This window comes from Heterodontus francisci, chromosome 16 (assembly GCF_036365525.1).
Source record: "Heterodontus francisci isolate sHetFra1 chromosome 16, sHetFra1.hap1, whole genome shotgun sequence".
NCBI lineage: Eukaryota > Metazoa > Chordata > Chondrichthyes > Heterodontiformes > Heterodontidae > Heterodontus > Heterodontus francisci.
In genome coordinates, this window is record NC_090386.1 from 71,448,771 (window position 1) to 71,464,546 (window position 15,776).

Sequence of the window (15,776 nt, forward strand, 5' to 3'; positions counted from 1 at the left end):
GAGGGGTGGTCAGAGAGGAATTTCCTAGGTCATACCCTCGAACTGGCTGGGTTTTTATCTGTCTTTTTTGCCTCACCCAGGCAATGGATGTGGAACGGATATATATTATGATAGACAAAGTTTCACAATTATGTGGGACAGTATGGATGGAACAGAGGTCTCTTCTTGTCTGTCATTGTTAGTATGCTTATAGTTATAGCTCTTGCATGTTTGGAATAGCAAATTATTAAACTTCATCCCTAACAATTTGGTGAGTAACTGAGATGGACTAGGAGGGTCATAGGTTCAAGAGTAGGGGTACTACAATTGGCCTCAGTGCCTTTGGGTTAGGGCTGGAAAAATTATCTGAGGTTGCTGCTTCTGATTGCTATCCTGTGTACCATGTGGCCATCGGCTAAGAATAGGATCAGGCTATGATGCCTCTGTGGTAAAACAGCCTGACAAAACTTAGCAAAAAGTCCACCCATTGAGGTTCATCCATGTGAATTGTAGTCACCCATATCCTGGATTGCCAGAAGCAGTAATGCAGCAACGATGTTAGCATAAAGACAAAATCCACCTAACTGTATTTTGCTTCAACCATTTCAACAGGAAGTTCTTTCTTCTTCCCTTCAAGTGTCATTCTAATTTCTGAGGTAAGGTTGCCATAGTACTGCCTCTGCACCAAATTTCTCCCCATGGCTTCCTTTGTTAACATTGAACATTAGAAAAGATAGCCACTATAATTTCTTAGTTTATACTGCATTCTGAAATATGCAGTAGCACTTGACATTATCATAATAGAGTTGACCTGTACAAGTTTGGAATTGGTGATGAAAGAATGTCCAATCTGACTAAGTCCTCCAGAACTGTGCTAGATACAATTGAGCAAACCACTCTGATGCATTCCAGCTCAACTCAAATCAACTGGAATTGCCATCACATGAAAACTTAGATCTTTGCCAATTTGGAATTGAACCTCTTGACATCCAAGTCTAAGCCAAAAGGAGCTGATGTGAAGCCAGATTGTGGTTCAGCTCAACTAAAACAGGTTTAGCTTAGCTAAACTTAGCCAACATAAATCATAGCTCTAGTTCAATTCATGTATACTAAGCTTGGGTAGCTGAGCCAAACAGGCTAGCTCAAAGTCTGGTTGAGGTTCAGATAAATTAAACTCTGTTAGGGGACACTAAACTCACAGAAAGGCTAGTAGTCACACACAACAGTCAAATTGGATATAGGTGCACAATGCCAAAGTAAAGTCTAGTTGTAAATCAGTTATAATAAATAGGAACACAAATATCCTAACAGAAGTCATTCTGGAATTAATATTTACTCCAATAACGATTGAAAGTTGTCAGAATACACCAGCTTATACCTTGCATCATATCTAATCAGCCAGCCAGCTAAAGTATATCAAATAAAGCAGAAAATGCTAGAACAGGCCCATCAGCATCTATAAAAGATAGGTGGGTTAATAATTTGTGTATCGATCTTTTGTCGAAACTGGCAGTTTTGAGAGAGACCACACCCTAAGGGCGGCACAGTGGCGCAGTGGTTAGCACCGCAGCCTCACAGCTCCAGGGACCCGGGTTCGATTCTGGGTACTGCCTGTGTGGAGTTTGCAAGTTCTCCCTGTGTCTGCGTGGGTTTTCTCCGGGTGCTCCGGTTTCCTCCCACAAGCCAAAAGACTTGCAGGTTGATAGGTAAATTGGCCATTATAAATTGTCACTAGTATAGGTAGGTGGTAGGGAAATACAGGGGCAGGTGGTGATGTTTGGTAGGAATATGGGATTAGTGTAGGATTAGTATAAATGGGTGGTTGATGGTCGGCACAGACTCGGTGGGCCGAAGGGCCTGTTTCAGTGCTGTAGCTCTAATCTAATTTACCTTTTCTCCTTGTAGATGTGTTTTGACCTACATTTCCAACATTTTCTGTTTTAATTCAGAATCAGATACCCAGCATTTTCAGTTTCTTGTTATTTGCATAGCTAAAGTTGTATCCACTCCTAATTATTGTTTCCAATATCTACTAATATGTGACACTGTATGAAGCAGTGCTGATCAAGTCTGCAGGAGTGACATGATCATTCTGCAGTGACATCATCACCTCAGTTGATGATCACCTCAATAACTCAGAATTAGTTGCTGAAAGCAGTTACAATCATGACCTAGTGGACTTAAAACAAACATTACAAAATCTAATTGGAGTTATAGGAACAAAAATCAAAGGGTCAGTGCTACCAGCAATTTCTGGCTAATTCTAGACAATGCCGAGTCCTGAAACACAGGAAATATATTAGGTCTGGGTAGGAACTATTCCAGCATCAGCTTTAGCCTTGCCTTTCCACAGGTCGAGGAAGGACTGGCATCTATTGATGAAAATGTTGCTTCAGCTTTACTCTAGTGACAATCTAGCTTTATTTTAGTGAAAACCCAATGAGCAAATAAATTAAGTCTAAGGGTTTAAATTCTTTTCTATGGGTTATACTGCACAAGTCAGTTAATAAGGGTGATGTATTTAAAAAGATTGCAGCTGTGTTGGGAGTCTGTAGGTCAGACTTTCCACAGGACTGCCTTGAAACTGTATACAAGAACCAATAAATTATTCTTACATTGAAGGCTTTCAGCCGCTCAGGATCCATTCCCTCAGAGTCATTAATCTTCTCATTGTCTTCATGGTCATCATGATCGTCATCATCGTCGTCCCCACCCCTGCTGATCGACAGGTCCTCTGGGCAACTTCCTGAAAGCTCATTTCTGCCAGCGTCGTAACTTCCTGAGCTGTAGGGTGGAGACTGGAATAAAAATCATCAGATTTTACTTTAGCTTTTTAAGCAGTCATACCCATTTTGTTGGTCTTCATCAATATATAGTCTAATCAATTTAAGTGCATGGTCTCCACCCACTCAGTATAATAGTATATACCTAATAGAATCAGGATCTAAGAGATATTTTCATTTACTGGTATTGATTTGTAACTGACACACACACACAATGAGCTTTTCACCAGTTACGTTTCTACTCTAAATCCAAATGTTTTAATTGTTCATAATTTGTTACTCTGACGTCAATGGTCAAGCCAATGCAAAAGTCAAATATAGGAGGTATAAAATGAAATATGCAGGTTCTACTAATGGCTCAGCTAGTTAAGACAGTGAAATGCTCGACCGAATAAATCAGAAATGTACTGTATTTAATCCCTAGTCTGTGTTGACTTTGTCACCTCAGCTAAGTTAATGGTAAGGATGTGACAATTATCCTCATTGTGGGACAAAGAGGGAGAAAATAATTGTCCAGGAGTCCCATTCTTGATTTCTATTCAGAAATCCTTTCTGGAGTGTGGTGTGGTTGCTGGGTGAGGGCAGAATCACGAAACTCCTCACTATCAAATAACCTACCCATGCTACTGTCCAGGTTCATGTATGAAAAATGGACACTTTCACAAGGTGACTGGCCACCCTGGAAACAGTTAATATATAATGGTGAGGAGGAAAGGAAGGAGGAATACTGTGAGGAAAAGGAGGAAAACATTTATTTTTATACAAATTCTCAAAATCTGAAACAAAAACAGGAAATGTTGGAAGTGAAGAGTAGATCACACAACAACTGAAAGAAAACACCACATTGATATTCAGGAATCCCAATGAAGGATACCATCCAAACATTGACCTTTCTTCCAGATGCTGTTTTCAGTTTGTATATAATTGCATGTTTTATAGAATCATAGAATGGTTACAGCAATGGAAAGAGGCATTTAGCCCATTATGTCTGTGTCGGCTCTCTGAAGGAACAACTCATCTAGTGCCACTCCCCTGCCTTCTCCCCATAGCCATGCACATTCTTTCTTTTCAGATAATAATCCAATTCCCTCTTGAATGTCCTGATTGAACCTGCCTCCACCACACTCTCAGGCAGTGCAATCCAGATCCTGTGCATGAAAAAGTTTTTCCTCATGTTGCCATTGCTTCTTTTGCCAATTACCTCAAATCTGTACCCTATGTTTCTCGATCCCTCCATCAATAAGAACAGTTTCTCCCTATCTACTATGTCTAGACCTCTCATGATTTTGACTACCTCTATTAAATCTCCTCGCAACCTTCTCCAAGGAAAACAATCCCAACTTCTCCAATCTATCTACATAACTGAAGTTCCTCATCTGTGGAACCATTCTCGTGAATCTTTTCTGCACCCTCTCAACACCTTCAACAACAGAAAAGTATGTCACAAAGCATTTTACATCCAATGGATTAATTTCAAAGTGCAGTCATTGCTTCTCTGCAGGCAAATTTGGTAGCCACTTTGAGCAAAGCAAAAGTCCACAAACTGCAATGAGACGAATGAACAGTTGATCTGCTCACAGTGTTGCTTGAGGGGGTAATATCCCAGAAAAACCCACTGCTCTTCTGTGAATAGTGCATGGGAGCTTTAATATCCACAAGAACAAGCCAAACAGGCAGACAGGCCATCAGTTTAACACTGCATCTTGATGAAAATGCAATATTCTCTCAGTACTTAGCCCAGATTATATGCTCAAGTGCAGAGTGGAATTTGAATCCTCAACCTACTGAGACTTCTGCTTTATTTAAAAATACACAACAAAATGGCATGAGTGGAATCAAAATTAATCTTCTTGAATCCTGCGGTTGATGTTATCCTGGGTCTTCTTACTCTTGTTCCGCAGACAAACACTTTCTCATGAAATCAAAGCAACTTTCATCAGCCTGGTATTAACAACATACACCAGAGGTGAATTGTTACTCTTCAGAGTTACTTTAAAACTGGACGGTAGTTCTAAGTTACTGGAGCAGAAATTTTTAAGCAGTGAACCCATTTATCAGGCATAAAACTGGAGGCAAGTGTATCAGTTTAGCAGTGAGATGGCCTGTGGCGAAGCTGTTCAGGAGTTGGTCCCAATGCCAAATTCGTAGGCCCCACTTTTATTTGGTGCCCTGGGTTCCAGGTCTGCCCCACTCAGGATTTTTCAGTAATCTCTGTGGCCGTTAAGCAAATTTGTTTTTGATTTTTTTTCTTTAAAATGCCTTCCTATGGAGTCAGGAGCAGTAGTGCCCATTCCACCCTCCCAGAACTTACCCAAGGGCTATGGCAGCCCAAATTTGGTTTCTCTTATTGGGCAAACTGCCTGTGGAAGCATGACCAGCTTGGCAATGGGCTCTTATTATGTAGATGCAGCCTAAAGACCAAATGATATCTATACCCAGTGAAAGTACAGGCTAGGTCTTTCTGTATCACTGAAGTTGTTTGTAAAATTGCAGGATGGGCCATATTTGATAGTTAATCAAATTCTCGAGTAAAGATGACGTTTTTCAGAATTAACATTGTCTGAGTAATTATAAAGCTTAAGGATATCAGGTTTGGGAACCTCCTCCCTCAAATAAGCAACATTTGGACACAATAGAAACATTGGGGCGGCACAGTGGCGCAGTGGTTAGCACTGCAGCCTCACAGCTCCAGCGACCCGGGTTCAATTCTGGGTACTGCCTGTGTGGAGTTTGCAAGTTCACCCTGTGTCTGCGTGGGTTTTCTCCGGGTGCTCCGGTTTCCTCCCACAGCCAAAAGACTTGCAGGTTGGTAGGTAAATTGGCCATTATAAATTGCCTCTAGTATAGGTAGGTGGTAGGGAAATATAGAGACAGTTGGGGATGTAGTAGGAATATGGGATTAGTGTAGGATTAGTATAAATGGGTGGTTGATGGTCGGCACAGATTCGGTGGGCCGAAGGGCCTGTTTCAGTGCTGTATCTCTAAACTAAACTAAGACACCTCTCTCTCACTTCTTGTCGCTCCGTTTTCGATTGATACAATAGTCAGTGCTTCCCTGAATTTTCTTCTCTGGTTTCTTCTAAGCTCCAAATAATCCATTTTTTCCCTTGCAACCATCAACATTTTAAAATCAATAGTCTCCAATTTAACAGGACCTCAAAACTATTAACCTACTTTTCTCTCCTCATTCTTTCATCTTGTTTACACTGTACAGGTCTTTTAAGCCAAACTTTGCATCACTTAATTACTATTTCCTGGCATATCCCATCTTCTCTTGAACTCTTTTCAACCTTGGTGGTAATGAACTTTGGACCTTCACCTAGTTTCTTACCGCAATAATAAAAATGTTGCTCCCTAGTGAGTACACCAACAAATTGCTATTTTGATAGGAAAACAAACAACTTTTTAAAATTAATTCTTGGGATGTGAGTATCACTGACAAGGCTAGGATTTATTGCTCATCTCTAATTGCCCTTGAACTGAGTGGCTTGCAAGGCCATTTTCAGAGGGCATTTAAGAGTCAAACAAATTGCTATTGGTCTGGAGTCACATGTAGGCCAGACCAGATAAGGCTGTCAGATTTCCTCCCCAAAGGACATAAGTAAACCAGATGGGTTTTTATGACAATCCAGTGGCTTCACGATTATTATTAATGAGACTAGCATTTAATTCCAGATTTATTAATTAATTGAATTTAAATTCCTCCAGTTGCCTTGGTGGGATCTGAACTCAATTCTCTGAAGCATTATTCCAGGCCTCTGGATTACTAGTCCAGCAACCTTACCACAATGCTACCATACCCGATAAAATGCAACTTTAATTGCTGTGCTTGAATGTTCCACAAATTTATTTTTTGCTGTCTGCAGCCACTATTGAACGTGCGTTATTCATAAATGGGACAACTTATGAGCCGGCCTACACAATAACTTCTGTAATAAAAGCAAAATACTGCAGATTTTAAAAAAAATTTTTATTTAGAGATACAGCACTGAAACAGGCCCTTCGGCCCACCGAGTCTGTGCTGACCAACAACCACCCATTTTTATACTAACCCTACAGTAATCCCATATGCCCTACCAACTACCTACTCGAGGGGCAATTTATAACAGCCAATTTACCTATCACCTGCAAGTCTTTTGGCGGTGGGAGGAAACCGAAGCACCCGGAGGAAACCCACGCAGACACAGGGAGAACTTGCAAACTCCACACAGACAGTACCCAGAACCGAACCCGGGTCCCTGGAGCTGTGAGGCTGCAGTGCTAACCACTGCACCACTGTGCCACCCTGGAAATCTGAAATAAATTCTGAAATAAAATCAAGAAATGCTGGAAATACTCAGCAGATCTGGCAGCAGCTGTGGACAGAGAAGTAGAGTTAACATTTCAGGTCAGTGACGCTTCATCAGGACTTCTGGGTTGTTCTGTATCCCACACATGCATGCCCCTTACAGGGAACATTGCTGTGCATTATTGTAAGTTCAGTAGTCAATCTCCCACAATATAATCTTCTTTCAGTAGTGTAGCCCACCAGCTAAGAACGACAAATAATATATTTTCCAGTGACTGTGCTGTGCATTGTCTGTGAGGCATTCTGCACCTATGTGCTATAATTATAAACAGGATTAACTGTCACACACGATAAATAAGGTAAAGTATTCTGACTTTGCACACCAGGTGGACAGCCTCACTAGTCAGGAATGCATATCAGAAATTTGGGCAAATGTCGTGCATGATTTTGCAACCAATAAGACTGAAAAATCATGCACCCAAATTTTTCAGATGTGATCCCAATGGGCAAGGTTTCCCCTGTATTTGTAATGGGAATTCGAATGTAGAAGTCGGCACTCCCAATTTGTGGCCCATGCAATTTTCTGGTAACCTTATCAATTAACATTTCAAGATCAATCTGTTTTAAATTCAAAGACTCAAGGATGTAACTGAAGTGGTTTTTACTTGTTCTCTCATTCAATCCTTCTAAAGAATTTGAGTTTCAAATCTGTGCACACTGGCTGACTAACCTACATTAGCAAAATTAGTCAAGCCCAGCTATGACCCTAAGTAATAGAGAGGAAGGTCAGTTTCATGGTCAAGAAAAACCAGGGGGATCAAATGAGTTCAAATCATGAAAGTTCATAGCTCAGCACTCTCATGTTTAAACACTTATGACGAAGAACTCAATTATTATGATTCAATCTTGTGCCACTCCAAATGCTAGTTCTTTTTCTAATATGATACAGTCTATGATGATGCAAAAGACTATTGAGTTGTCCTATGAACTACTATTAAATGTTTCCATCTTTCCATTTATTACCCTTTACTGAATCAACCTACTGTTGACAATGGAGGAATCATAATTTTAATGTGGTAAACTGGATTTGTTCCAAGATGCATGATCCCTTTTTATTGACACCCCAACAGAGACCATGGCTGGAATTTTACACCCCCTAAATGAACAGGCTGGTGGTGGAGGGGGGAGCAGGGAGGAGTAAAATGAGTAGGAGGCGGTGGGGGCCATTCCCAAACCTCTCCCGCCGCTGTTGCCAATTTACATGTGGCGGAAGAGGCGAGAAACAGACCACCTGTCCCAGGCCAATCAAGGCCCTTAATTGGCCAATTAACTGGCACTTAAGGGCCTCAGCCCGCTGCCACAGATATTTTACCCTCAGCTGGCGGGTGGCTGAGGCCTCAAAAAGCCCGCCTGATGAAACCAGGTGGCCTTCTTGCAGGCTGAGGCGGGGTCCCTCCTGATTGGGCATCCTATGGCCACAGAGGGCTGCCCCCGAAGCCCCAACCACTCCCAATGCACAACACTCCCCCATCCCCCCCTAACCGACCCCTCGCCTTGCCAGGGCCCGACCTAATGTCCCCAGCAAGACCCTAAAAACTTACCTTTTCTCTGGGGCTGTCCTTCATCATCTTCTGATGGCTGGGTATAGTCCCAGCAGTGGCCACCGCTCCCAGTGGTGCTGCTGGGACTAACAGCTGCCGGCCTGCTGATTGGTCAGCAGCTTCATTAGGCGGGACTTCCTGCCTTAAGGAGGTGAAAGTCCTGCCCAAGATCAATTAAAGGCCTGGGGAGTGAAAAATCCCAGTCTGGCACCTCAGGCTCGGCAGAGGTGGGCTCAACAATGACCTTTCGGCCGGTTGAAGGGACCTCCCGCCAAACTAATAATTCCGGCATATATGCAAACACAATTCAAAATGTTATGCATGAATTAGCTCCTTCATCGTATCCTGCTCAGAGTGATAGAATGTGCCTCAGGGCTCAGTTAATATTCTTTGGCCTCCTTATCTCGAGAGACAATGGGTAAGCGCCTGGAGGTGGTCAGTGGTTAGTTAATATCTTCTTACAAAACTAGGTATACATTAATATATATTAGGAGCCCTAGTAGCACAGTGGCGCAGTGGTTAGCACCGCAGTCTCACAGCTCCAGGGACCCGGGTTCGATTCTGGGTACTGCCTGTGTGGAGTTTGCAAGTTCTCCCTGTGACCGTGTGGGTTTTTGCCGGGGTGCTCCGGTTTCCTCCCACAGCCAAAGACTTGCAGGTGATAGGTAAATTGGCCATTGTAAATTGCCCCTAGTGTAGGTAGGTGGTAGGGAATATGGGATTACTGTAGGGTTAGTATAAATGGGTGGTTGTTGGTCGGCACAGACTCGGTGGGCCGAAGGGCCTGTTTCAGTGCTGTATCTCTAAATAAAAAAAAATTGAAGCCAATGGGAATCGGGGGAAAACTCTCCACTGGCTGGAGTCATACATAGGAAGATGGTTGATGGAGGTCAATCATCTCAGCTGCAGGACATCACTGCAGGTGTTACTCAGGACAGTGTTCTAGGCCCAGCCATTTTCAGCTGCTTCATTAATGACCTTCCCTCCATCATAAGGCCAGAGGTGGGAATGTTTGCTGATGATTGCACAGTGCAGTTCCATTTACAACTTCTCAGATAATGAAGCAGTCTATGCCCATATGCAGCAAGAAAAGGCGGTGCAGTGGTTAGCATTGCAGCCTCACAGCTCCAGCGACCTGGGTTCAGTTCTGGGTACTGCCTGTGCGGAGTTTACAAGTTCTCCCTGTGACTGCGCGGGTTTCCGCCGGGTGCTCCGGTTTGCTCCCACAGCCAAAGACTTGCAGGTTGATAGGTAAATTGGCCATTGTAAATTGCCCCTAGTGTAGGTAGGTGGTAGGAGAATTGAAGGAAGGTGGGGATGTAGTAGGGGACATGGGATTACTGTAGGATTAGTATAACATGGTCGGCACAGACTCGGTGGGCCAAAGGGCCTGTTTCAGTGCTGTATCTCTCTATAACTGGACAATATTCAGATTTAGGCTGTTAAGTGGCAAGTACCATTTGCCGCACACAAATGCCAGACCATGACCATCTCCAACAAGAAAGAGTCTAACCACCGTCCCTTGACATTCAATGGCATGATCATTATTGAGTCCCCCATCAAAATATTCTGGGGGTGAGCGGCATCATTGACCAGAAACTTAATGGAGCCAGCCAAGTAAATACTGTGGCTATGAGAGCAGGTCAGAAGCTGGGTATTCTGGAGCAAGTAATTCATTTCCTGAACACCCGAAAACCTTTCCACCACCTACAAGGCACATATCAGAAGTGTGACGGAATACCCTCCATTTACCTGGAATGGTGTACCTACCCCACACGGACTGTGGTGGTCAAGGCGGTGGCTCACCACCACCTTCTCAAGGGCAACTTGGGATGGACAACAAAGAAAAATGCTGTTCTAGCCAGCAACACCCACATCCCATGAATGAGTAAAAAAAAAATGCTCAACACCATCCAGGCCAAAGCAGCCCGCTTGATTGGAACTCCATCTCGCATCTTTAACATGCGCTCTCTCCACCATCAGTGCACTGTGGCTACAGTGTGCATTATCTGTAAGTTGCACTGCAGCAACTTACCAAGGCTCCTTCAACAGCACCTCCCAAATGCCACAACTTCTGCCAACTAGAAGAACAAGGCAGTAGGTGCATGGGATTGAATACACAGTTTTGTGGCTCCAGTGGGAGAGTGTGTGCGAGCTGTTGTCTGAACAGATGACTTGTCGAATATTTGGTTAGGTGCACTGACCCTGGTTTCCGAGCTTGTTTTTATTTTAATGAGACATAACCCTAACTGAAAGGGACACTATAACTGAAACGGCAACTGAAACCAAAAGTGAAACAGAAACTAAAACAAAAACTAAAATCGAAACTAAAGCTAAAACAGAAACTAAAAATTCAGGTTTCTGGCGAAACAGAAACTTGTTGGAACCAGATAAAAGAGACACAAAGCCATCCAAGCTCAGTTTATGCAGGTGTGCCGGCAGGCTGAAGAAAGTGAAGGCTGGATCCAGCAGCAGTTTCTGTTGCTTAAAGTAACTGATTAACAAGACCCAGCCATACTGTGCACAGGATTGTCACTGATGGGCTCAGATAAAGGTAATACTGGTGGATCCACGCCATCAAGATTGTCGTAAGTAGAGCTGAAGAGGTTCCGGAGAAGTTCATCGATTCAGTGAAGACCATACCTGTGGAGCTCAGGTTGAAAGGGAACTGCTATCGGATGAGAATCGGTGGCATCTTGGGAGAAAGGAGCTGGAGATCTACCTGAGGAAGTTTAAAGCTTTGAAGAACGTTGTGGCTGTAACTGATGCCATATATACCGAGTAGACTGCCCAGTAAATCTGTCAGATCTATCTTTGTTGTATTTGGTAGTTAATGTCTAATTTATAATATATATAATTCACCATGATTTGTCTGTTAATTCATGTTTAATTTATGTTTATTTTAGTTCGATTGTTAAAGTTCAAGTTATAGAAGTGAAATCTTGTCCATTTTTTTAAAATTGGGAACATTCAGTAAATTTTGTACTTTTGGTTTGTTGACCTCCAATGGAATCATAACAAAATCATTACCTGCAATTTCTCCTCCAAGCCACACACCATCCTGACTTGGAAACGTACCACAATTCCTACATCATCGCTTGGTCAAAATCCTGGAACTCCCTTCCCTAACAGCACTGTGCTTTACCACATAGACAGCAGCAGTTCAAGAAGGCGGCTCACCATCATATTCTCAAGGGCAACTAGGGATGGGCTTGCCAGCTGCACCCACAATCCGTGAACAAATCAAAAAAAATGTAGATTTGAGTTATAAACTTTGCTATGAAAGTACTTCCATTTAAACATTTTTTTTGTGACGATTCATGTTTTAAAATTGTGGAAATAGATTCCTTTGGCGGACTGAAGTGATTCCATAGATGCTGGACTTTGTTTTGTTTTAAAAGATCACGGGAAGGACATGTCTTCAGCTAAGTAAATAGCTGGCGCCTTCTGACTATGGGAATTGTTTACAGAGAAGTGACATGTCAAGATTGATGGCGATCAAGAGTTGGTTTCGTTTTGGCTTGTTTTGAGTCAGTTGGGGTCAGTCTGCTAAAAGAGAAGACCAGTTTGTCCTTCCTCCACCTCTCTGAGAAACCCTGAGAATCCAGTGTGTAACAGCCGAAACCCCTGATGCTGCATTTCTCCTGGAAAGTCTGCCAGACTAATACTTGACGTCGCCTGAAAAGGGACAACTGATATCATTCCATATCGTATACCTTTCCTTCAAGAATTAATAAGTATTTGGCCAAAGCTTTTTTTGGTCTTTTTTGTAAAAACTTGTTTATTTTTTCTTTAACCTGTGTGTGTGTGTGTGTGTGTTGGGCTAAGATAGAAGGGAACTTTTATATTTCAATCTATGTGTTCATGCTTTGCATCTTTATTGAATAGGTCTTGTTTATTAAAGAAAACTGCTTGGTGGGTTTCATTCTGAAATAAAAATAGAGTACATAATTGGCCGTATCGGTAACTAGGTAAATATTTAAATATATGTTGTGATCTGTGGAGAAGTGGAACTAGAGAAAGACAGGGTACACCTCCAACTTGTATGTACATTTAACAACTGCAAACACTAAAAATGAGTGCTGATACAGCCACTTGTCTAAAAAATAAAAAATTTGTTTCTAACACATGTCCGTGGTGCCACATCTTTCAAAGTTGTCACAACTGAAAATGTGCCTTCTGAAACGTCACACCTCAATAATATCATACTTCAAGGAGTACACCTTCGAAACATCACACATAAACAAGGCAAATAAAACCACAAATGGCACAAATATCTGTTTAGTTGCTGAAAATCCAATTAATCAAATGTGAACGAAACAAAAGTAATATAAAGTACCAATAAGTAAAGGTTAATCAGCAGAAGACCAAGAATTAAAATTCTTCAATTTTTTTGCAAAACTATGATTCACAAACCAGCAAGTACAACAAAACATAGCAAACAAATGACCAAAATTATTTCCTCACACTGTTTTCAGCTGCTATTTTTTTTCTTGACTTGACAATAAAGAAAGAGGAACTGAAGAAAATCAGTATTAGTAGAGAAATGGTGCTGGAGAAATTGATGGGATTGAAGGCCAATAAATCCCCAGGGCCTGATGGTATGCATCCCAGAGTACTTAAGGAAGTGGCCCTAGAAATAGTGGATGCATTGGTGGTCATCTTCCAAGATTCTATGGACTCTGGAACAGTTCCCACAGATTGGAGGGTAGCTAATGTAACCCCACTATTGAAAAAGGGAGGTAGAGAGAAAGCAGGGAATTATAGACCAGTCAGCCTGACGTCGGTAGTGTGGAAAATTCTAGAGTCCATTATCAAAGATTTTATAGCAGAGCAGTTAGAGAACAGTGGTAGAATCGGGCAGAGTCAGCATGGATTTACGAAAGGGAAATCATGCTTGACAAATCTACTAGAATTCTTCGAGGATGTAACTAGTAGAGTTGATGAGGGGAAGCCAGTGAATGTGGTTTATTTGGACTTTCAGAAGGCTTTCGACAAAGTCTCACATAAGAGGTTAGCATGTAAAATTAAAGCGCATGGGATTGGGGGTACTGCATTGCGAATTTTGGCCTTCATAGCAGGAGGATTCGAGTACAGGAGCAGGGATGTCTTGCTGCAATTATGCAGGGCTTTGGTGAGGCCACACCTGGAATATTGTGTGCAGTTTTGGTCTGCTTATCTGAGGAAGGATGTTCTTGCTATAGAGGGAGTGCAGCGAAGGTTTACCAGACTGATTTCTGGGATGGCGGGTCTGACGTATGAGGAGAGATTGAGTCATTTAGGATTATATTTGCTGGAGTTCAGAAGAGTGAGGGGGGATCTCACAGAAACCTATAAAATTCTAACAGGACTTGACAGGGTAGATGCAGGAAGGATGTTCCTGATGGTGGGGGAGTCCAGAACCAGGGGTCGTAGTCTAAGGATACAGGGTAAACGTTTCAGGACTGAGATGAGGAGAAATTTCTTCACCCAGAGAGTGGTGAGCCTGTGGAATTTGCTACCACAGAAAGCAGTTGAGGCCAAAACATTGTATGTTTTCAAGAAGGAGTTAGATATAGCTCTTGGGTCTAAAGGGATCAAAGGGTATGGGGTGAAAGCGGGAACAGGTTACTGAGTTGGATGATCAGCCATGATCATAATGAATGGCAGAGCAGGCTCGAAGGGCCGAATGGTCTACTCCTGCTCCTATGTTCTATGTTGCCATGTTAAATACTAAATGTACCCGTGAAATTTCTCATTAAATGTTAGAAATGCTTGTAATCAAGTTATCCATATAGATCTACCCTTTTGTCTGGAGCTTGGAGTTTGAGCTGTTACATTTACCTAGGTATTTCCACCCCTGTGGACAAATTCTGTGTGTATGACAGAGATGCATCATGAAAGTTGTAGTACTCACCCTGCAAAGGCAGAACTGCAATGATCACAGTGAATCACAACACATGTCACCGCACAGAGAATTCCCAAATAACTGAGAAACGTGACTGACAGAAAACATCAAAAATAAATGTCAGTAACAAGGACAGATGTTTGCACCAGGACTCGATGGGATATTTATGAGACACTTTGGCTTGAATTTTCACCACAGAGATGGGAAATAGAGGCCGGGTTAGTTTTCGTGTCAGTAATCTACCTCCGGTGGGAAACTGATTAAAGTTAAGATTTTCACATGGGGAGGTCTTTAATTGGTATGAGGCTGGGTTCCCTGCCGACTTAGAGCCAGTAAAGGGGGGGGGGGGGGGGCGGGGAGTGTGAACGGAAGTGGGTTAGATAAAATCAGAGACTCATTTAGACATCTCATGGCTGTGGGAGAGAGCTGTAGTTTGCACCAAAGCCATCCACTTCACAGAGGGAAATGAGATGTCACAGGAGAGCCCGAGGCCTGGCACCTGGGGCAGGGCAGACTATCGATTCTGATCTTGATCTAATGCTGAAGGCCGTGAGGGAGAGGAGAGAGGTCCTATTCCTGAAGGATGGAAGGAGGAGGCCACCTCATCACGCAGCAGTGGCACCTCTCTGTTCAGCGTCATCTCCCTCTTCCTCCTCCTCTCTCACCTCCTGCTCCTGCTCCTCCTTTGATGAGCTGTCTCCTTCGATCACCTCACTGTCCTCATGCTCCACACACAATGACGAAGACCCTTGCAGAAGGGTATTGGAGGGCACCACCAAACCAGTTCAGGCACTGGAATTGTACCTTCAGAAGCCTGATGGCCTGCTCGATAGTTGTCCTAGTGAGAAGGTGGCATTGGTTAGATGCCTCTGTGCCTCTGTCTGGGGCTCCTGCAGAGGGGTCAGTAGCCCTCTCAACAAGGGATATCCCTTGTCCTCGAGGATCTAGCCACACATTTTGGGGGTTGGAGCTAAGAAATGAGGCAGCCTGGACTGGTGGAGGATGAAGGAGTCGGGCAGCTGCCAGGAAAGTGAGCGCACACATGGAGGAAGCTCTTGTTGTGGTTGCAGACCAGTTGGATGTTGAAGGAGTGGAAGCCCTCCTTATTCATGGATCTCACTGGCCTTCTGCTGGGTGCCTTGATGGCCACGAGTGCTGTAATGAGTTCTTTATGTTGTCTTGTGCAACATAAATGAAATGCATGGAGGCCAGTTCGTTGAAGATCTCAAACAGGTTTA

At 42.9% G+C, this 15,776-nt stretch overlaps 1 protein-coding gene across 2 annotated transcripts in view; it reads right to left on the reverse strand.

Moving 5' to 3' along the window:
• nol4lb (nucleolar protein 4-like b) overlaps window positions 1-15,776 on the reverse strand; it is a 372,518-nt gene that overhangs the window by 89,247 nt on the left and 267,495 nt on the right. For both annotated transcript variants that reach the window (XM_068048369.1, XM_068048368.1), the window contains exon 7: window positions 2,595-2,777. In XM_068048369.1, coding sequence (XP_067904470.1) covers window positions 2,595-2,777 — 183 coding nt within the window. The remainder of the gene's footprint in view (window positions 1-2,594; window positions 2,778-15,776) is intronic.